At 40.9% G+C, this 22,465-nt stretch overlaps 1 protein-coding gene across 5 annotated transcripts in view; it reads right to left on the reverse strand.

Annotated features, from left to right (window-relative positions):
• The window catches only part of CA8 (carbonic anhydrase 8 (inactive)), a 53,629-nt gene that overhangs the window by 14,100 nt on the left and 17,064 nt on the right, over window positions 1–22,465 (reverse strand). For all 5 annotated transcript variants that reach the window (XM_087931278.1, XM_087931276.1, XM_026706174.2 and 2 more), the window contains exon 4: window positions 2,804–2,899. In XM_087931278.1, coding sequence (XP_087787404.1) covers window positions 2,804–2,899 — 96 coding nt within the window. The remainder of the gene's footprint in view (window positions 1–2,803; window positions 2,900–22,465) is intronic.

Consider the following 22,465-nt stretch of genomic DNA (forward strand, 5'->3'; position numbering starts at 1 on the left):
CACAGACACAACTTTGCTCTATAAAAGACAAAGAGAAACTGATAATTCACTCTTATAAAGAACTTAAAGAAATGCTGATGAATTGCGGTGAATGCCAGGAATAAAGATCAGGTAAATGACAGAACAGCTTCTCAGAAAAATGGGAAGATAGAGGGGACTAAAAATATACCTTTTCTGGATCTGTGTAGATAAATGATGCTCTATAGAAATGTATAATAGTAATAAAACAGACATGAGAATAAATGGAATGTTTGGTGATTAGTGGAGTCCTTGGTGCTGAGTTTGGATTTATTATTTTTATTATACTTAATTAATAAAAAAATTTTTTAAAAAGGTGATGGATGTAGAGTGGCAGATTAAAATGACAGAAGAGCACAATCCAACTGAAAATAAAACCTCTACATTACAAAAGACTGACTACAGAACCAATTACACAGAATAGTGATTGCTTCCCTTTGGTTGGATGGGTTCAGAAGTTAATTTTCTATTCTTTTCAAATTAAAGGGTGCAGTCTCTGGGAAGGGAAATGAGAGAACATTCAAAATTCCATCAGATTATTGCACAAAATTAAGGTTGTTCTCAAAAACATAATTTTGGATATTAAAAAATGCAAAATATAAACACATTTGGAAGCTGATTTAAAATGCATTAACTGGATAGAAAACATTTGCATAAGTTAAACAACCTTCACCAACGTCTTGCATATTTGCTGGGCTCAGTTTAGTTGAATTTTGTTTGTTTTGGCCATAAGAATAAAACACTAGAACCATGTAATTGAGCTGCAAATACATCCAAGTGATTATAGAGTAGAAGCAGCTCTAAAATGTGGACAGCATTTCATTCATAACAACAAAAGTTGCATTCTGAGTCCAAGCCAAAATATGCAAATGATTGGTACCAGAGAGACATATAAACATATAAGTAGGAACCATTGATTATTATTTTTATTAACTAGCATAAAATCTAATTGGGCTGTTTTGACTCAAGCCTTAGAAAAAAGCTATTCAAATATCTACAACTCTTAAATATCCCACAATATGCACCTCATCCTAGATAGTCAATTGTTATTTGTACCTAAAGGTAAAGGTTCCCCTGCACATACATGCTAGTCGTTCCCGACTCTAGGGGGCTGTGCTCATCTCCATTTCAAAGCCAAAAAGCCAGCGCTGTCCAAAGATGTCTCCGTGGTCATGGGGCATTTTTACATGCTTTCGAACTGCTAGGTTGGCAGAAGCTGGGACAAGTAATGGGAGCTCACTCCGTTACGCGGTGCTAGGGATTCCAACCACCAAACTGCCGACGTTTCTGTTTGACAAACTCAGTGTTTTAGCCACTGAGCCACCTATTATTTGTACCTAGTTGCTTATAATTATATGACATGAACTTATAAATATGTACCTAGCTGCTTGTAATTATATAACATGTACTTATGCGTATGTTTTACATTAAATGAGTTTGGCATTCACCCAATTGGTTCTTAATCATAGGATATGCAGCACTTAAGAATCAAGTGAAGAGTTATTTTCAATTAAAGTAAAAATACCTACTCCTCCTGCCAAAAAAAGATCACATTGAATCGAGAATGGGATGGAGTAATACGTTAAAGAGATTTATTTAACAATTTAACTTTCTGAGTAATTCCAAGGTTAGATCTGAAGAAATTGGATAACAGCTTCCAAAGCAATTATAGTTCTTTCTGCACTAGAGCCATATATCTTTCCAATCAAACTGAAGTCTACAAGGAATTTAGGACAGGCGAAATAGAAGTCTACAAAAAAGCATTCAAATATGGATCATAAAGAAGCATTTCTAGTTGCAATTCACTATTATACTATAGGTAGTCCATGACTTACAAACACAATCGGAACTGAAATTTTCCTCATAAGTCATTGCAGTCGTAAATTGAGTTGGAAGATCCATTTTTACAAAAAAATAATAATCAGTGGGTGTTAAGCAAATCACCAGGTCATTAAACAAATCCAATTTCCCCTTGGGTATTCTTTGCCAGAAATTGGCAAAAATGTTGCAAATCATGATCACATGACCACAGGGCTCTACAAAGAGTTATAAATATAAGCCAACTGCCAAGCACCTGAATTGACATGACCTTGAGGGGATGCAATGGTCGAAAGTGCAAATATGGAACATGAGTTATTTTTTTCTAAGACCATCATAGCTTTGAACCATAATTAAGTGAATGTCCATAAGTCAAGGGCCATTTGTATCCTGTTACTTGGAAGTTCACAGCAGTTCCAGACATGATATGGTCCATGATCCCTTCACTCTTCCAAACGTCTCCTATATTTCTCTTCAAAGTTGGGGAGCAACACAAAACTCAAAACTACATTAAGAAACCCTTTGGGGGTCCCAGAGAACCCCCATAATGAAATTGCTTCTGAAAAATGGAAATTTATTTTTTTTGTCAGAAGAAGAAAGAAAATGGATAATTCAAAAACCCAATAAACCTTTATTGAATAAAGATCCCAACTTATCACAACCTTAATAATTCCATCCTGGTTCATCTGCACAGCATGAAAAGATGCTGAGTTCAGTTCACCAAAGTTCAACTTTTATAAGTTCAGTTTATTCACACAAACTTAAGTGGCATCTGAAGCTTGAATGAAAGGAGCTCATATTGCCAAAAACATAGAGTAAAATTGACATAATGACAGTCTGCTTTTGTTTCTGTAATAGCCGTTGAAGGGAGTAATTGACACCCATAGTTTCACCCATCACGGTTGTATTACAATGAAACTGCAATTAAGAGACAATAAATGATCATGGCAAAGAGAAGGAAAATTACCTGCACAAATAAGGCAATAATGGCTATGCCATTCTTCTTTCCAACTGCTTCATCAATACTGTGATACATGGTAGTGTTCCAGTGGATCAGATGGAGCTGGAGAGAGACAGAAAAAGGAGGGGGGGAGAGAGGCACAAAGATGACTTATAGCAAAAAGACACTGCATGGATAAGACATTTTCCAGCAGTTGCTGGTTAGAAGCCCTTGCCAAGATCATTTTCACATAGTAACATTATAGGGCAGATAGTCAGCATAAAAAAATTAATGTGTAAATAAAATATAAACTGTTTTTGAAATGTTTCTTTTTTGTCTTTCCACACAATGACCTAAAATCTTCTAACATTTTAATGAAAACAATTAACAAAAATTGTAAAGCATTGCCAAACATCCTAAAAACAAGTGAACTACAATTAAAACAACAACCAAGTAGCTGTAGCACACTTAGCATAATAAAGGCATTTATTAATGTTTTTACAGAGTAGTTGAGAGAAACCTGTTGGGATACCAGGTAGATTTTCCAGAGGAACACGTTCCAATTTGATGGGGTGCCAGACAGAAACTTAACAGATTAACAGATAATCAGAGTTGGAAAGGACCTTATAGGTCATCTAGTCCAACCCGCTGCCCAAGCGGGAGACCCTACACCATTTCTGACAAATGGTAGTCCAATCTCTTCTTGAAGGTCTCAAGTGATGGTGCTTCCACAACTTCCAAGGGCAAGCTGTTCCATTGGTTGATTGTTCTCGTTGTCAGAAAGTTTCTCCTTATTTCCAGAAATGATCTTTTCCAGGAGCCACTACCTGATTCTTCCAATAAGATTAATATTTAGATAGGTTCAAATGCTGCTATTCAGAGGAATTGTGCTCATCTCCATTTCAAAGCCATTGAGCCAGAACTGTGTGAAGATGTTTCTGCAGGTATGTGGCCAGCATGACATCATGGAGCTCTGTTACCTTCCCACAGAAGTACTGCCTATTTATCTACTCACATTTGCATGCTTTTGAATTGCTAGGTTGGCAGGAACTCGAGAAAGAATGGTCCCATCGCACAGCTCTCAGATCTCAAACCTGGGCTGTCAGCTTTCCAACTGATGAGCCTAGCATCTTAACTGCTAAGTCACCAAACTGCCCCATCTACTAATGGATGTGTATAAAAACCTATTTTGATAATTTGAAAATCAAGTTAGCATAGGTCATAAAGTAATAATATTAAAAGAATTTTAATCAAATGCATATTCTAAAGGCAAAAATGAACTGCACAGCCTTTCAAAACTGGATGTTTAATTCAAAAATCTTCACTACTATCTAGCTCACGGGTGTCAAACCCGTGGTGTCACATTGCCATCACGTGACTTTTCACAATTTTTCTCCTTTGTGGAGCTGGGATGGGCGTAGCCTGTGTGTGACGCACCCACCCAGCTCGCAGGCGGCCAATTTGACACCCCTGAATTCTAGCTGGATATTGGACAATGAACATTAGTAAGTCATATTCATTGTACAATTTCTTATAGTATCAATATATTTTAGAACAAAAAGAGAAATATTCATATTACACAATATACAATGTGACAGAAGGTGCTTATCACTCAGCTTAGCATTCAGAATATGTTAATGTGATTAATGAATTTAAAGAATCAAAATATATTGTTTGATTTTGTTCTTTTCAATTATTTGTCAAGTTTTAAAACTATTGATATTTTTTCCTTCCCTCAATGCTAAATTATTCATTTAAATACCAAATCATGTGTTGACATTTCAGTCTCCATTTTAGTATTATGCTAGCAAAAAAAAAAAACACCCTCCTGCAATAAATCCTGTCTGTTTTAAGCATATTTTTAATTAGCATTTCTCATTGTCCCCACTAGAGGGCACTCATGCTCTCTATCACATTAAATAAAAAACAAAACAAAGAAAGTTATTTTCTCTTTTGATCTTACAGACAGATCTACAGAAAGAAAATCCTTGCATTAAAGAGTTAAGGGTCTAGACACAAATACTATTGTGAAAACAGTGTTCTCTGTGTGTCTCCAACTGTTATCTTTTTAATGTCAACATATAGAAGAAAGAAAGTTGTAACAATGCTATGAAAGACAATAGTCAAGTTTATATGGGTGATTTTATGCATGTTACTGGATAAATCCATGGAGAGAGCTAGCATCAAATTCACAGAGATAAATTGTTGCAAAGGATCTTTTTCTCTCTTAAATAGAAAAATACTGCTTGTAAAGAATTTTAAAGAAAAAGTGAAGTAAGATATTTCATGTATTTATTTTAAAAAGAGCTATTTATGTCAAATTGAGACAAGTATTGCAATGTATTTTTAAAACAACTTTCATAACTAATTTTTCAGTTTCAGTTTGTGACTGATGGTACCTGATCATTCCAAATATATTTACTAGATTCATTGTCCTACAAAAAAACATGATGAAATTTGTTTTTCCATCAAATTTTTAGAAATTTACTCCCCAAAAGAAGATACTTCCAGGAAAAAAAATAAGTACCTTCTGATTGCAGTCAGTATTCTAACTGAAGTCATGGACTACAATAGATTCATCTATGGCATTATATTAGTAAGAAAAGAGAGGAAAAGGCCATTCTGATTATTTCTTAGAGGAAAAAAATACAACCTGGTCAACTTACCTCCTGATCTTATAAAAACATTTCCTCCCTTAGTCTATTCAACCTTATGACTTTTCTATTTTAAACCAGAATCATTTTGAGGAAGTGGCCTGGTTCACTTATCATAGAAAGCCATAATGGGACCTGTTTGGTTGGTTATAAATGAACTCAGCCATTTTCACTTAACGCATAATGCTTTAGTCAACAAACCACTAAAATCCAACCAACAGAATATCAATAGTTTGCTTAGAATATTTTCCTCAACTCTGTGCCCTCCCATTTAGTTGGAAACAGAATTCATAATTTATTTATTTATTTGAATTCATTAGCTGCCCAACTTCAATTGATTAATCAGAAAACCTTTGAAGAAACCAGGTTTTTAGATGATAAACCAAACATTCTTTTAACATGGATGGATGGATGGATGGATGGGTGGGTGTTTGGTTGGATTAGAATAGAATTCTTTATCGTGTTTGGACACACAAGGAATTTGTTTTGGTGCATTAGTCATCTTATATATAGTCATCTTATATACTCTGAAAAAAAAGTTTTATCTATTCAAGATGTCCTTAACTATGTCTCCCCTAAACCCCATACTGTATTAAAATATTGTGGCTTTGCTTCCAGAAAAAGTTCCCAGTTGCCCAAGTGATTCTTGTATCCTATAGGACTATTCTAGTTCATGTCTCTGTTTTACATCCAACTTAGTTCCAGTTTGAGCTCTTACAAAAACCTTCAGGAATCAATAGATGAACATCTATCTGAATTGCATGACCAGTGGGCCCTGGATGAAATGGATTACTGCAATCCCTTTCAGTCAGAACTCAGGCCTGGGCATGGGATGGAAATTGAATTGGTCACTTTGAGATGATTTCTCAAAGTGTCTTTGCTCTCCTTGAGCTTTTGGTGAGCTCTGATAGCATCAACCACAATATCCTTCTGGATCAGTTCCGTGGGATGGGAGTCAGTATCACAGTATTAGGCTGGTTTTTTTCTTTCCTATGAAGCAGTCCAGTTACTGATGATTGGGAGTGAGGTCACACCTGCAATTCCTATTATGTGGGATGCTGAAAAGTTCAGTAATCTCTGTTCCTATTTATCATCTACATCAGGGGTGTCAAACTCGATTTCATTGAGCCCCATCAGGGTTGTGTAATTGCTTTGGGATAAACCAACATTATCTTCTAAATGCTTATTAGAGATTAATACCAGCAATGTTTCTTACTAAAGGTAGCACAACTTTCTTGAATTATTTAATTCATATTTAACTTTGTTCTGTATATTTAATGTTACTTGATAGAGAAAAGGCTATAATTAGTTATTTAGCTACCTAATATGAAGATAATTTTGTTTGAAATATATACTTATATAAAACTCTGATTCAATGCAGGCATATAAATGAGTAGTAAGTGAACCAAGTCAATATGTATGTCTCACTGGTCTGAGGATACATATTCTTTCAAAGAACAAACTCATATTCCAAGAAAAAAGCACATATTGTCATTATGTTTCACTCAGTCATGCATCATTCACACTATTAAAATAAACCAAAGGCACCAGGAAAGCAGCTAAAGGCTGCATACAAATTGTTTAAGACTTTGATGTATGATCATTATGAGGTTACTAGGAAAACACACGCACATAGAAAACCCTGTAGTTATTATGCTCATTGATGATTATATTTTGATGAATACACAACCTTTATCTCACATCATAATCATATTTGAGAAAAACAGGTATACAGGCACTTGTGCTTGGATTCATCTTGAGCAACGTTAATTTGGAAGAAAATAAATGGTCCATCTCCCTACAAAATTATTTTTTCAAGGAGGCCTTCTGTGGATCAACACAGAATAGATTAGCATGGAATCAGACTTTGTCAACTTCTATAGGCTTCAAATCTTACTTGAGTAAAATTTGTATATGCAATTTGCCCAAATGCTGTGCAATGTGATCTGGCTCATGCTTATTTAGAAAATAAATGCTACTGTTTTTAAACTCCCAAATAGTTGAATATGCATTTGCAAAATATTTTGCTCTTCTGTTTCTTCTATCGCTAATTTCTATTTTTCCAAATATAAATACGTAAGCATTAAACTTTTTTCCAACCTTAAAAAAAAAAAACCCTGAGTGATGTCTTTTGAAAAAAAAAAGAACACAACAACATTACCTTTTATTTCTGGGATACCTATTATTTCTTTTATTTCTTGTGATACTTAGGTGATAAACAACAGAACACAAAAGATATTTTTCCCCATTGCTAGAGAAAATAAATAATCTGTTCTATCTGGCACTGGGAACACAAAGGAGAATGAAGAGTGCACAGTTTCTAAAAGACCTCAAAAATTAAATATAAATTTAATTTATATATAAGCTTCAACTGGTATTGAGGGATTTTTTAAAAGGAGGTGCTCTGGGTATGCATTTTTATACCTAAGATGGTCTATCATGCATACACAAGATAAAACAGATTTTTATTGGTTAGAATAAAATATATTCGTTTTTTCAAGAATGTTCAAGACATGCAAAGATAAAAAATCAGGTGATCCAGCAGGAAACCCTACATACAGCAGAAAATGTATCCAAGTAATGCTTTGGATAATTTATATGGATTCCAGGTATCAAATACAATAGCTAGCAGAGAATGTGTTACCTGAAATAAATATTGTACAGATGCACATATGACGTTCAACAAACATAAGATTATGTACATTTGGAGGAAAACATTTAACTTTTCTCTAGCAAGCAGGTAGCAAATTATTATTTTTTCAATGTATGTTAAAAAGGGCTCAAAGACAGCTGACAGCCTGTGGCCACTGATATGACTAAAATCCTAGAATAACTTAAGATGCTTTGTATTTTATCCAAGCAATATCTTTTACATCTAAATAAAATGGTTCAGTGGGTGACAGTCCTTTTTATAGATACTCAAAAATATGGGCTTCCGGTTTGCCAGGCTTCGGCGGCGGTGGGGATTCGCGACTGTGTGCGATCCCTGTTGCGCTAGCCGTCTTGGTGCCTCCGATCCTGATGGGTCTGGTGGATAAGGCTGCCCTGTAGAGGCAGCCGAAGATAGGAAGGATCTGGGAAGGGGTTAGGGGATGTCGCAGACCCCCTCCTCACCCAGCTTAACCTCCTTTTCTCAAGGCGGTGGAGCGGCGGTCAGCAATGGCCGCCACAAAGAAGCTGGCAGCTGGAAAAGATTGTGCTAGAGGAAGAAGGAGAAAGAAGAATCAGAAGTGAAAGTGTTGGCTGAGCTGGGAAAATAACAACCTTTAAAACCCTGGAACGGAATTGCTTGAATTGCCTGAAAGATACATTGTATCCCTAAGAAGAGAAAAGCAGCGGAGAAAGCTGTCAAGGGAAAACTTTTTTTATTCACTCTCCCACCCCATAGAAATAGCAGACGGAGACTTGGAAAATATATTTGGGCACCGAAGCTAATTCAACTTGAAAGTTATGAGATAAAGGATTTTTGGACTTTGGATTTAACAACTTCAGAAATTGGAAAACCCGTATTTGAGGTATGGATTTCTGAGCGTTTAAAGGGAAATTGCTGTTGTAAGTGAGGGGAGAGGAAAAAAAATTTTTTGGAGCAGAGCTTGAAAAAGGAGGAGACTGCCTAGAACTTTAAAGAAAGATATACTTTAATGGGAACTTTTTGATCAATCAGTAACCCCAGAAAGAGAAATAGAAGAAGGAAAAAAAAGTATTAAAAGAAATAGTTTATTTGGATCTTTTAGTGACTTTGGAATTTTTTGGAATTATTCTTGATTAAAAACACTTGGGTGGTTGTTTTTGAAGAAGTTTTTCTCTTCATGATGGCATTGCTTCTGGATGAAATTCAATATCAAAAATATAAAAAAGAAGAGCGAGATGGAAAAGATACTTTGGGCACTCTTTTTCAATTTTTAGAAATGGCGGTATGCACTTATGAAAAACTGACTACGCAGCAGGATGACTGGAATAAAGAAGAAGAAGAAGCCATCTTGGATGAACAATGGGTTTTCTTTGGGGAGGAGGAGGAAGAGGAAAAGAAAAAGGGGATTTTAAGGTTTGAGAAAACAATCCAAAATGAGAAAAATGAGATGAAAGGTGGATACAAGGATAGAAAACAACAGAAAGGGGGTAAGCAGAAGAAGAAAAGGGAGGAGGAGAGACAATGGGGTAAAAAAGGCAAGGAGAAAAATAAACAAGAGAGAAAGGAGGGGATGAGAAGCCTTAATGGTGGGAAGCAAGACTTAAAGAAACAAAATCTATTTAGAGACAATGGGTAAATTTAATTGAAAAAGGGATTCTGGAAGGTACATAAGAGTGTGTTTTTGTATGTGTATTTAGAGTAAAATGTGTATTAATATATATGATTAGCTTTTTAATGGTATCTATGGTGGGTTATATACTTTTATTTTGTAATTGTAGTGTACTTGTTTTTCTTATAAAATTTATTGTGTAATTTTAGAATGTACTAATCAGAATCCCAATATAATGTAAGTGTTATATTAAGCATTATTAAGTTAGGGGAAAGAGTCAAAGGCGTTACTCCAATCAGTGTACAGGAGAAGTATATTTAAAGAGAAAAGATGGATGGATAACTGGAAAAGAACAGACAAAGAATGATAAGTATTATGAATTGTATTGAGATAAGATAAATAAAATAAAACTAAGAAAGATAAAAGAGGGAAGAAGCTATATAGAAAATTGAAAATGGTAATAAGATATGGAATGATATATAAAGTAAATATGATTTTTAAATTTGCGTCTGTGCGATGAGTTTTAATCCGGGATTAAGTAGCTTTCAGAAAAGATGTTTTTTATGTTTTATGTCTTGTATGTTTGTGTATTGTTTTTTGAAAGGCAAAAAAAATTAATTAGTAAGAAATATAATCTGGATAATAGAATGAAAAGGAGAAATTGGGATAAGATATGAAGTTGAGCAGATAACGTAAATATACATATTACAATTTGGAAATATTTTGTATGTCCTACTGGTTTTTCCAGAAAGATCTTTTATGTTATTATGCCTTGATTGTCTGTGTGTTCTGTAAAGTTAATAAAATTTGTTTAAAAAAAATATACAAATAGGTTTATTTGCCTTTAGTTTTCTCATACAAACTAAAGAACAAAGTTTTTTTTTTAAAAAAAAAAAACTCTTGTTTACAAGAACGTTTTTTACAATTTACTGTTTTTCACCCATGTTTCCAAAGAATGAGAATTCATCAAACAAAAGAATTATATTAAGTCCTGGGGCCAGACTTTCTAGCTTGTTACCAGCAGACACAGGGAGAAATTTAAGCAGGAAATGCTATATTGGGTCACATGCTTGAACCTAGTCATCCAGTTATACAAAGTAAAGATTGCCATGTAACCTCTTCTTCCTCTAAAGGTGCCTTAATGACCACACCTTCGAAAGAACAGGGACAGACACAATGCCTTTCTCATTTCCTTCTGCCACTCACAAAACAGCCTGTGCTGTGACAAATCTACATGCAGCAATGCACCAGTGACAAAATCACAGCTTGCTTCCTCTTGCAACACTTCTGAAAAGTGGTTTAAGATTTGGGGGGGGGGGGGGCAATCATCTATACAAGTGAGACAAAAAGAACTCTCAGGGACATGAAATTTCTGCAGGTCTTTCAAATCTATGGACTTCTCGTGGTTTAGAGGACTGTTATGACCAGAACTAATGGTGAAATCTGCTTCACAATTTTTCCAAAGTCTTCAATCCCCTAAAATGTTTTTTTCCCTTCAAATTCAATTAAAAGTGCGTAAGTATTTCTTACACATTTCTCTTGAGGTATTGCAATTTTATTTACTTGATTGCAAGTATATGACATAACTTGAATGGAGACATCTAAGTGCAAAAAAGGGACAAATCTAACCATTCCCTCTGGGCCAATTGTATATTAGAAGCAAAGGCAAACAATAAATAATTATTCTTCCTGCATGATTAAAGAAAGAAAAAATATGGAAGGTAAAATAGAAATCACATATAATATATGAGCATAATGTTTAATATCCTCCTGAAAGTATAAAACTGTACTAAAACTAAAATGATTTGAAGAGTCTTTCCTGTTGCTAAATAGACATTGCTATTTCATTTAATAAATATTTGAATTGGCTTCAGTTAAAACTAATTTAACAATTTATTCGAGTTTAAGTTGGAAGTAGTCCCTTTTCTCAAATAAAAGTGGCATCTATTACCTACAGTCTGTGTAGTGAGCTGAGTATTTATTCTAAATCAGTTGAGTAAGTAGTGCTGAGCTAAGAACAGTGAATGATAATGAAACTACATGTCTACACATTGAGGAGTCACTTTATGATGTGAAACTTGAATCCTCAATCTCAATTAAGGTGATTTAAAATAATTTATACCAGCTCTAAACCACTAAATATGAAAAAGGCATAAAATAAACAACTCTATAACTAGTATAGGTGCTGCTTAAGAAAACAACCTCCTGGTTTGTCTTAATATCTAATGCAAAGATACTTTGCATTAAATAGCAAAGGAAAGAAAGAAAGACAGGCATTAGCCATTCATTGGCCATCAAAGAGAAAACTTTAGAAATAAAATACAAAGTAAAATAAAACCAAATAGGCAAATGTAAACTTCTATTCCTTCTTTGCTTTAGAAATCTCCACAGGTTGCAGCACTGGCATAATTCTGCTATACTAGACTGAAGTAGTGTTGAATCAAATAGATTTTTGTTACAGATTGCTCCCAACAATCTGGGTCCTCATTTTACTGACCTAAGAAGGATGGAAGGTTGAGTCAACCTTGAACTGGTGAGAGTGGAACTGCCAAACTGCAGGCAGCTGGCAATCAACAGAAGTAGCCTGCAGTACTGTATTCTGTGCCACTGCAGCTCTTAAAAGATAGACTATCAGAAATATGAATATCGGGGTGGGCTTCAAAAATTTTAGCAATCGCTTCTCTGCCCGATTGCTGGGTGAGCATGGCCAAGGTGGGTGTGGCCTAGTCAGCCTCCTGCACCATGGAGGGGGTGCATTTTTGCCCTCCCTGGGTTGTGGAGGCTTACTTCGAGCCTCCGGGAGGGTGAAAATGGCCCCCTAGGGCTGCAGAGGCCCTCCGGAGGCCCATTTTTCACCCTCCCTGAGACTCCATGCAGGCCCTGCACTTACCTGGTATCCAAAACGGGCCATGTGGGGACTCCTCGGAGGGGTGGGATGGGCGGGGCAGGGCCAGCCAGGAGTGGGATTTGATGGTTCACCAAACTAACCATAAAATTAGCTACGGGTTTGTCCAAACTGGGGCAAACCAGTAGCAGACTATCCCTGATGCATATACAGCTATGCTTAAATATGAACAAATCATCCAAAATCCATCAAAACCTACTATTCTTATTTTAAGCTAAGTCTCATTTGAGTTGAGCTCATTTATAGACTCATTTATAGGCTCATTTATAGCTCACTCATAGACTCCTAGATGTAATTTGCCCAGATATGGAAGATTTGTCATTTCTTACTTCATTAGCTCGCCCAAGCTAATATTTTCTGATGGTCAGTAATCCAAGTACTTATTAGGTCAAACCCTGCTTGGGTTTTTATTTTTAGATAAGCCATTATTAGCTAATGCCACCATGTGGGTGGGCAATAATCTTTCTGCAACTATCAAATATTAACAGAAATATGTGCAAACTTTAAAATTCTCCTGAACCCCTCACCATCATGGGTTTAATAGAACACTTTTGGAAATAAATGAGAGCCAACAGGAGTTAAGGCATCAGGTGAGAAACTGAGAGACTGTTGCAGCAGCGAATCCACATCTAACAGCCTGGGCATATGCCAAAGCCTCACGTAGGCAAAGGGTTTTGATATATGCCAAGCCTCACGTAGGGCAAAGGAGTTTTGATATATGCCAAGCCTCACGTAGGCAAAGGGAGTCTTCGATACCTGCAAGGCCTCACGTGGGCTGAAAGCAGATATCAGGAACAAAAGGATGCTGCCCACCTTGGGCTACTGGCTGGACTGCAGGCGCGGATTGGTTATTTTGTATCCCTTAAGCACTGTGATTGGGTGCTACAATATATCCACTGAGACCCCCAACCGTTTTAACATGTAAAGTAGGCTGAACTCTCTTTTGTGACGTTTTGTGTTCAATAAAAGGGCTTCCCTGAGCGCGTGCTCGGGGCTGCTCATCCAAGACTGAACTGGCTTGGTGTCTTTCTTGATGCATTGGACTCAATGAGAAGCCTTCCTAATGCGGAGCAAAGCTGCATCTGGTGACCCCGACGTGATCTGCTGAAAAGAAGCGGACCCGCCTGCCTTCAACCTCCCATCTCACCCGGCCGGACGAGCCAGTTGCAACCCAGGGACGCCGTCTAGTCACGGATCCTTCCCCAGGAGAAATCCTCCCTTCAGGTGAGTATGGGCGGGAAATTCTCTAAAGCGCAGATGGTGCATCTGCAGGAATTAAGGGAATTAACGAAGAGCTCAATTTTGATTCTTAGGAGTCAGGGCAAAAAGCTCCTGGCTCCAACTAAAAAGGACCTCAGAGCCCTTTTAAAATACATCCACAAGCAATGTCCGGCTTATCCGGAAAAGGGGTCCTTAAAAGTCTCCACATGGCAACGTTTGGGTGACTTTTTCATGATATTCCCAGGGCTCCGCCAAAGATTTTAACCACTTGGAGGGTGGTAATGGAATGTTTGATAGTTCAGAGCTCAGCGCTGACTAACGCTGGCAGCCCCCCCCTTGCAGGAGGTCCCCCTCCCTATGCTGCTGAGACCAAAACCAAAGATGCTCTCCCACTGGAAGCCTCTTCCCCCACAGCTCCTGAACCCTTGGTTCCTCCTAAATTAAATCCTGTGGGGATCAGACACCCATGGGAGTAGTTGCACAAGCCATGGCACAGGGGCGCAAGGAGGGCTCTCTTACCCTAGAGGAGCTCTCCCTCTGCCCCATAGAATATGTAGGGGATAGAGCTGGGAATTTGGTGCCCAGGCTTGAGCCCTTATCCATGAAATTAATTAGAGATTTAAAACAAGCTGTGGCCATGTATGGCATTCAGGCACCGTATGTCAGAGGTCTCATTAACACCATCAGCATCTCCTTTTTTATGCTACCCCAAGACTGGAAAGACCTCTTCCGAATGATACTGACAGGACCGCAGTATGTTGTGTGGGAATCAGACTTTCGTGCTGAAGCTGAGAAAATTGCTCACGATCGTGGCTCAAGAGCAGATCAAATTTTTGGCATGGGCCAATTCGCTGACTTAACATCCCAGACAGCGATCCCACAGCAAGTTCTCGCCCTTGTCAGTATCATCGCTATCAAAGCCCTTGATAAGGTCGATGATCCTGCCTCTGGGGCCATAGGCTCCTTTTCCAAAATTACTCAGGGGTCACACCAACCCTATGCCGAATTCATAGAAGAGCTCCAAAAGGCTGTTCAGAGGCAGATTTCAAATGAAGAGGCCCGCAGAGAGCTTCTGTTGAAATTAGCCTTTGAGAATGCAAATGAGGATTGTAAAAGGATTCTGCAGCCTCTGGCTGCCCGAGGGGGGGCTTCCCTCTCGGACTATCTAAAGGCTTGCAGAATTGTGGGGACTGTTTCCTACAATATGGAACACCTGGCAATGGCCCTGCAGCACGCAAATTCTCAAAACAGGCCAGCTGGGAATTGCTTCAATTGTGGGAAACCAGGCCACTTCAAAGCACAATGTAGGGCTAGGGACAATCCACAAAACAACAACAAGCCGAAAACAATTTGCCCAAGGTGCAAAAAGGGGTACCATTGGGCAAACCAGTGTCGCAGCAGCACCCCCAACCGCAGGGAAACTAGAGGGGGCAGTCAGCTAGCCCGCTCCAAAGGCTGACACCATATCTTTCCAATTAATTGCTTCTGAAGATATGGAAATTGACATCCCAGGCACTGTGTACTTTCTCCCCACGTGTCTGAAAACCATTCCTCCTGCCATGACGCCCCTCATAATTTATCCCATCCGGGACCTCATGGCCAAAGGAATTATTGCATCTCCATTTCTGAGAGATTCCGATGACTTTTCCTCAGTTGCCATAGCAGTAATTGGAAATACTCCCACAAAACTTAGCAAGGGAGAACTAGTGGCAACTGCTGTTCCAGTACCTGTTAAAACTGAAGATGCCTGGGCATTCACTGTCCATCAATCTATGGAACGAGCCAGGCCTGTATTACAATTCACAATCAATGATAAGGTCTTTTCGGGTCTCTTAGATACTGGAGCTGGCGTTAGTGTCATCCGAGCGGCTGAGTGGCCAGGCGATTGGCCCCTGGAAACTGCCCGGCCGTTCGGGAGTGGGAGGAGTTCAGCACGCCCACCGTAGCAAACACTGGCTACCGGTGAGTTCATCTGACATCTCTCGCACTGCCTACCTCCAACCCTTGGTGCTTCCACTACACACTAACCTGTGGGGCCGTGATCTCATGTCTCAACTTAATGCAAAACTCATCATAGATTAATGGCATCCTCCACTGAAACCCCACTGCGGCTGCAACTAAAAACCACAGAGCCTGTTTGGGTGGATCAGTGGCCCCTCACTATAGACAAATTAGAAGCCTTGCAATCACTTATCCAGGACCAAATTGTCAAAGGGCATGTTGAACCATCTGTCAGCCCATACAACACCCCCATTTTTGTTGTAAAGAAAAAATCAGGCAAATATAGGCTCCTACAAGATTTGAGGGCCGTGAACTTGATTATAAAACCAATGGGGGCATTACAATGTGGTCTGCCAAATCCCAATATCATCCCTGAAAAATTTGATCTCATGGTTGTTGACTTAAAGGATTGTTTTTTCTCTATCCCACTGCATGAACTTGACCGCGCCTTGTTCGCCTTTACTCTGCCTCCCTTGAATAACTCCTCTCCCTCCTCTCGCTTTCAATGGAAAGTTCTACCTCACGGCATGCTCAACAGCCCCACCATGTGTCAGCACTATGTAAATAAGGTCCTGTTACCCTATCGTTCTGCCTATCCACAATTTCTGGTGTATCATTACATGGATGACATCCTTGTTGCTGCTCCTGGACCCCAGGTACAGTGTTTGCTTCGTTCTCTTTCCTGAAAGCCATCCTTGCAAAGGGAGGCTTGCACATAGCACCTGAAAAGGTACAAGTGCTGACTCCCTATGCATATCTAGGCTATAAAATGCTCTCAACTACTGCCTATCCTTCACTCCCCTCACTCTCTCTGCCTCCTCAACCTACCCTGGTTCAGCTTCAACAATATCTGGGCACCATTAATTGGGCCCGACCTTTCCTGTCACTAACCACTGACACTCTTTCTCCACTGTTCGAAGCCCTTACTTGGGGAAAAGGGCCCGCTGACAAAATATCCTTGCAGCAACCTCAGCTTCAAGCGCTGACCCATATAGAAGAGAACATACGCAGAATATGGGTGGATAGGGCCGCTGCCAATACTCCTCTAGATATGGTCATTCTAGCCACCCCAAGGCTCTTGACTGCGGCAGTGACCCAAAAGGACCAAAAGCTCCACATCTTAGAGTGGATCCATCTCTCCCACACACCCCGATGCTCCATCACTTCCAAACCAGCTCAATTGGCTCAATTAATCATAAAGGGCAGGAGCCGCACAAAAGCACTCATGGGGATAGATGTCTCCACACTTTTTATCCCCTTCTCGCTGCAAATTTGGGAACCTCTATTCCAAAACTCCCAGGAGCTTCAGTTGGCCTTATCCGACTGGCCTGGGCTAGTCTCCTGCCACCCACCCGCTGACCCACGTTTTCAGATCATTAGAACCATACCCATCTCCTTCTCCTCTCCCATCAGCAAACAACCTTTGGTCAGTGCCCTGACTATATTTGCTGATGGCAGCAGGGAACGAGGAGCATGTGCTTGGCAAAAGAATGGAGCATGGCACACCAAAACCACCCCTGTGCAGACTTCACCACAAAGGGCTGAGCTTGCTGCAACCATACTAGTCCTCCAAAATTTCAGCGAACCCCTCAACTTGATCTTGGACAGCCTGTATGTTACCCAAATAGTCTCTACCATCCACGACTCTTACCTCTCTCCTGCTATTGACAAGAACCTTCTCTCTCTTTTTGTTACACTGCAACAGCTTGTTGCACAACGACAACACCCTTTCTTTGTAGGCCACATTCGCAGCCACCAGCCTTTCCCAGGAATTCTCCAGGAAGGCAATGACGTGGCCGATCAAGCAGCTGCAGGTATTATGACCACGCACACCCTAACTCCCTGGGAAAGCCATTCTTACTTTCATCAAAATACCAAAGCCCTCATGAAACATTTTAACCTTACCATGGCAGAAGCCTCAGCCATCAGACAGCAATGCCCCACCTGCAGTCAGCAAGCCAATTCCATCCCCTTAGGAGTAAATCCCGCGGGTTGAAAGCCTGTGAAATATGGCAAATGGACGTTACTCAGTTTCCCCATTTGCCCCCTGGAAGTATCTGCATGTCACAATTGATACTTATTCAGGGTTCATAATGGCAACCCGCAGAGAGGAGAAGCCTCTAAACATGTCATTAACCACTGCATTCGCACCTTTGCATCGTTGGGACGCCCAAACGAAATAAAAACAGACAATGGTCCTGCATACACTAGTGTGGCTATGTCAGAATTTTGCTCTAAGTGGCAGGTCACCCACAAATTTGGGATCCCTTACAACAGCCAGGGACAAGCCCTGGCAGAGAGAGCCAATTTAACTTTAAAGACAGCACTAGAACGACATCTGGCCAAAGGGAAAAAACCCCTTGGCCTCCCAGCGATGCAAAACACCCTTAATCTTTGCCTTTATACGCTTAATTTCCTCAATCTCTCTGGCACCCCTTCTACAACAGCAGCGGAGCGACACTTTTCCTCCCCCCCCCTCTCCTGATTCTCCCAAACCACAGGTGTACTACCGCCAACTGCCAGACCCTGCTTGGAAGGGTCCTGCTGATCTCCTCACCTGGGGTCGTGGCTATGCAGCTAACCAGCTTCCAGATCGTGTCCTGTGGGTTCCTGGACGGCACGTCAGACCATACCACCCCAAGGTAGCAAAACCACCAGCTGCAGATATATCAACATGATCTGCCCTGCTGCTTCGCTGACCCTTCTCCTCTTCCTCCTTGCTGCACACGCCTCCAAAGTTTCCATTCCATCCAGAGTAACATACTTCACGCCAGACACCCCCCTCCTGCTGACCTGCACTGCATCCTGGGACATTTTTCCCCCTTATCTCAGATGGTCAACGCTTCCTCAGCCATGGTCCTACATCTCCAGCAACGCCTCTTTCCGGGTCAACACCTTTGAACAACCCCCTCGAGCTACACTCCTCATATCTCATCCTACTGCAACCACCTACTATTGTTCAGGTCGACGCCTCCATGATTCCACGCGCAACACCTACAGCTCCTGGACAATCCTCAGACCTCATCATCATCACAGACAATTTGTGAATCAGCCTGACACTCATATTCAGAACCCCCCTTTGCTGCATAGGATTAAAAGATCACAAAAACCCACCAAACCAGATGACTGCACCCCCTGCTTGACCAAAACCACACAAGCAGGCTTCACTCGACTGACTCTCATTTACCATACCCAGCAACCTCAGAGATGCCTTTCTACTGGGAAAACTTGCCAGAATAACGGGACTATGTATCAGTTATGCAAAATGAACTCAAAAACTATTTGCTATGACCCCAAGACGGCTGTTCGCCTCAATGTTACTTTGTGGGCCGGACTTCCAAAAGCCTCTGGCAGAGCTGATCCTGAAGGGGAGGAAAACTTTACTACCTAAATCACACCACTGTGCTTAAGGATGGTACTGACCCAATTGTCTTAACTTTTGATGTTTGCATTGCTTGTTCCAAACCAGGGGATATCCTTGTGGGTCAGATGATTGGAAAACCAAATATGCTCATGATCATAAGTATTTGTGTCCCACGCCCATCAATTGGGCTGTAGGAAACCCTAATCATTGGATCCCTTGCGGGGGCTCCATTGAATGCTCGGGTTGGTCTTGTGTCTGTGATTATACTGGGGGAGGGTACTCAGGTTGCAATCATCTGTCACATTTTAAACGCAGTATCAGGGTCTACCAAGGACAACAGGGTAGAGATCACTATCTCCAGACAACACTCCGCCATGGATACCTATGGTATAGGGATCGATGGCATAGGAGCAGATCCAATCACCTACATTACTATAAAAACAGAAGTGATATATGAGGGTAAGGAAACATCATTAGGCTGGTCGGTGTATAATAATTTAAGAAAGTTAGATAAAGCCCCTGATACCAGCATAATAGCAAAAAACCTATTCATGGACATGGCAGAAAAAATTGCAAAACAACTTGCAATAACCAATTGCTTTGTCTGCGGGGGAACCACCACAGGAGAACAGTGGCCATGGCAAGCCTTAGAAGCCTCGCCATCACTGTTCAACAACATGTCTTCTATAGGAAACATAACAGCCAGAACTGCCCCTGACCCCCTTATCTGGACAATTACTACCAATCTAATCGGTAGAAACTGCTTCTCCCGAAACGGGTCCATTCGGTAGGACATCTCCTTTGTTTAGGTACGTGGGACATCTCCTACCAGAATTGGACAGCACCTGATAATGCTACTACCACACCCACAAAATTCAACACAACCCTCCTCCCTTATCTCAGGGACACTTCATCCTCCCAGAACTGGACTGCACCCAATGACATGTATTGGATCTGCGGTAACCTAGCCTACCCATCCCTCCCAGCAGATTGGCAAGGGTCATGTGTATTGGGATGGATAAGACCTTCCTTCTTCCTCCTTCCAATCTCAGTGAAGCAGGAACTAGGCATCCCTGTTTATGACATGTTGTCTCAAAAAAAGGAAGCCGACAATGCTTTTGCAGGCTTCCCCTGCCAATCAGAATACACAGGGGACACCTGGACATCACAGAGAATCGTCTGCACCTATGGCATGGCCACTTGGGCCCAAGACGGGTCTTATGGGTACAGGACCCCCATATATATGCTTAATAGAATCATTCGCTTGCAAGCTGTCTTAGATTTAGCAGGTCAACGAATAGATAAGGCTCTAAACACTCTTGCAACTGCTACAGACAAATTACGCACAGCTGTCTATCAAAATCGCTTGGCTTTGGATTATTTATTAGCCAAGGAAGGGGGGGTATGTGGAAGGTTTAATCTCACAAATTGCTGTCTTCAAATTGACAAGGTTGGCAAAGTTGTAGCACAGTTAACCACTGAGATGCGACAATTAACCTACAATCCGGATCAAGTATGGCGAGGTATGGACCTCAAAAATATCTTTGGCTCCTGGCTCCCAAAACTGCCAGGATTACAAGCTATAACAGCGCTCATAGGTATTATTGCTGCTGGGTGTGTTATTCTTCCATGTATATTACCAATCTTTGTTCGCACCATCTCTAATAGTCTGTCACTGCTAGCAGAAAAACGCGCCATTGCACAGGTCAATGCCCTCTGGGAAGAAGAACCTCTGTACCCTCAGAGGACCCCGATGAGAACATGTGCACGGGCTTCTGTATGGACTATAGCGAAGAACCAGAAGAAATCCCTCTGCGTAAAACTAAAACAGAGGAGATGCAGCAGCGAATCCACATCTAACAGCCTGGGCATATGCCAAAGCCTCACGTAGGCAAAGGAGTTTTGATATATGCCAAGCCTCACGTAGGCAAAGGAGTTTTGATATATGCCAAGCCTCACGTAGGCAAAGGAGTCTTCGATACCTGCAAGGCCTCACGTAGGCTGAAAGCAGATATCAGGAACAAAAGGATGCTGCCCACCTTGGGCTACTGGCTGGACTGCAGGCGCGGATTGGTTATTTTGTATCTCTTAAGCACTGTGATTGGGTGCTACAATATATCCACTGAGACCCCCAACCCTTTTAACATGTAAAGTAGGCTGAACTCTCTTTTGTGACGTTTTGTGTTCAATAAAAGGGCTTCCCTGAGCGCGTGCTCGGGGCTGCTCATCCAAGACTGAACTGGCTTGGTGTCTTTCTTGATGCATTGGACTCAATGAGAAGCCTTCCTAATGCGGAGCAAAGCTGCAGACTGTGAATTCCACTCAATCTTTAGGCACAAAACCAGCTGGGTGACTTTGGGCCAGTTACTTTCACTCAGCCTAGGCAGGAAACAATTGCACACCACTTCTGAAACATCTTGTCAAGAAAAAGGCAGATTCTGAGAGTCAAAGAGTTCTGTCTGTGTAGCCAAAGCCTCTCCATGAAATGGACACTGAGGTAAAGGACAGCTTCTGGATATAGTAGCCAAAGGCATGAGACTAATCTGTGTAACTCATAAGCTGTCCTGTCTTAATGCAACCTTCCAAATGTGTGAGCCTTCCAACTCCTGGAATTCTTAACAAAACCCATTCTTTTCCATAGAGCTGTCTCGAGTGTCCAGGTTGGGAGGAGCTCCAGTCTCGGCTCTCACAGGCTGAGCTTGAGATTCAGGCACGCCTCTCACCATCACATGGTCCTCCGGGCGCGCCCCAGTTTTTTGCTCAGCCTCGTGGCAGTCAGGCTGGTTTTCCTTTTGCTCCTGGTCGTTCTAGCACCTCGTGTTTTCTTTTTTTTTTTGATCAACTTGGACTCTCAGACAGCGCAGGAAACTGAGGTTTGAGCTCCCTAGGGAGCCTTTTTCTTCTAAGGGAATTGTTTCACTATCCTTTTAAGGGAGAATCCAGCGCTTCGAGCGCTGCCCCCCTCCGATTGCTGCCTTTTCGCTCCGTGCGAAGCTGCATCGTTTCTTTCCTGCCTGGTTTTGTTCTTTGGCCGTTTCCCCCCACGAACGCCCTCTAACCCAGGGAGATGCTTCCCTGCCTCTCCCAGGTACTTCTTTGTGGCCTCCGGGCCTTTTTAACTTCTCCTGGGTGATAGCCGCCGCTGGGGATTGCCTCGTCATTGCGCCCTCCATTTTGGGCTCCTGTGGTGTCAGCCATCTTGGGAGTGGCAGGAGTCGCCGCCATCTTGTGTGTGGCCGCATGGCGGGCGCCATTTTCAGAGGCCTATAACAGGGTTTTTCTTAATGTTTTATAGGCAGACTC

This window comes from Pseudonaja textilis, chromosome 3 (assembly GCF_049901715.1).
Source record: "Pseudonaja textilis isolate UNSWEBS1 chromosome 3, rPseTex1.2, whole genome shotgun sequence".
Classification (NCBI taxonomy): Eukaryota; Metazoa; Chordata; class Lepidosauria; order Squamata; family Elapidae; genus Pseudonaja; species Pseudonaja textilis.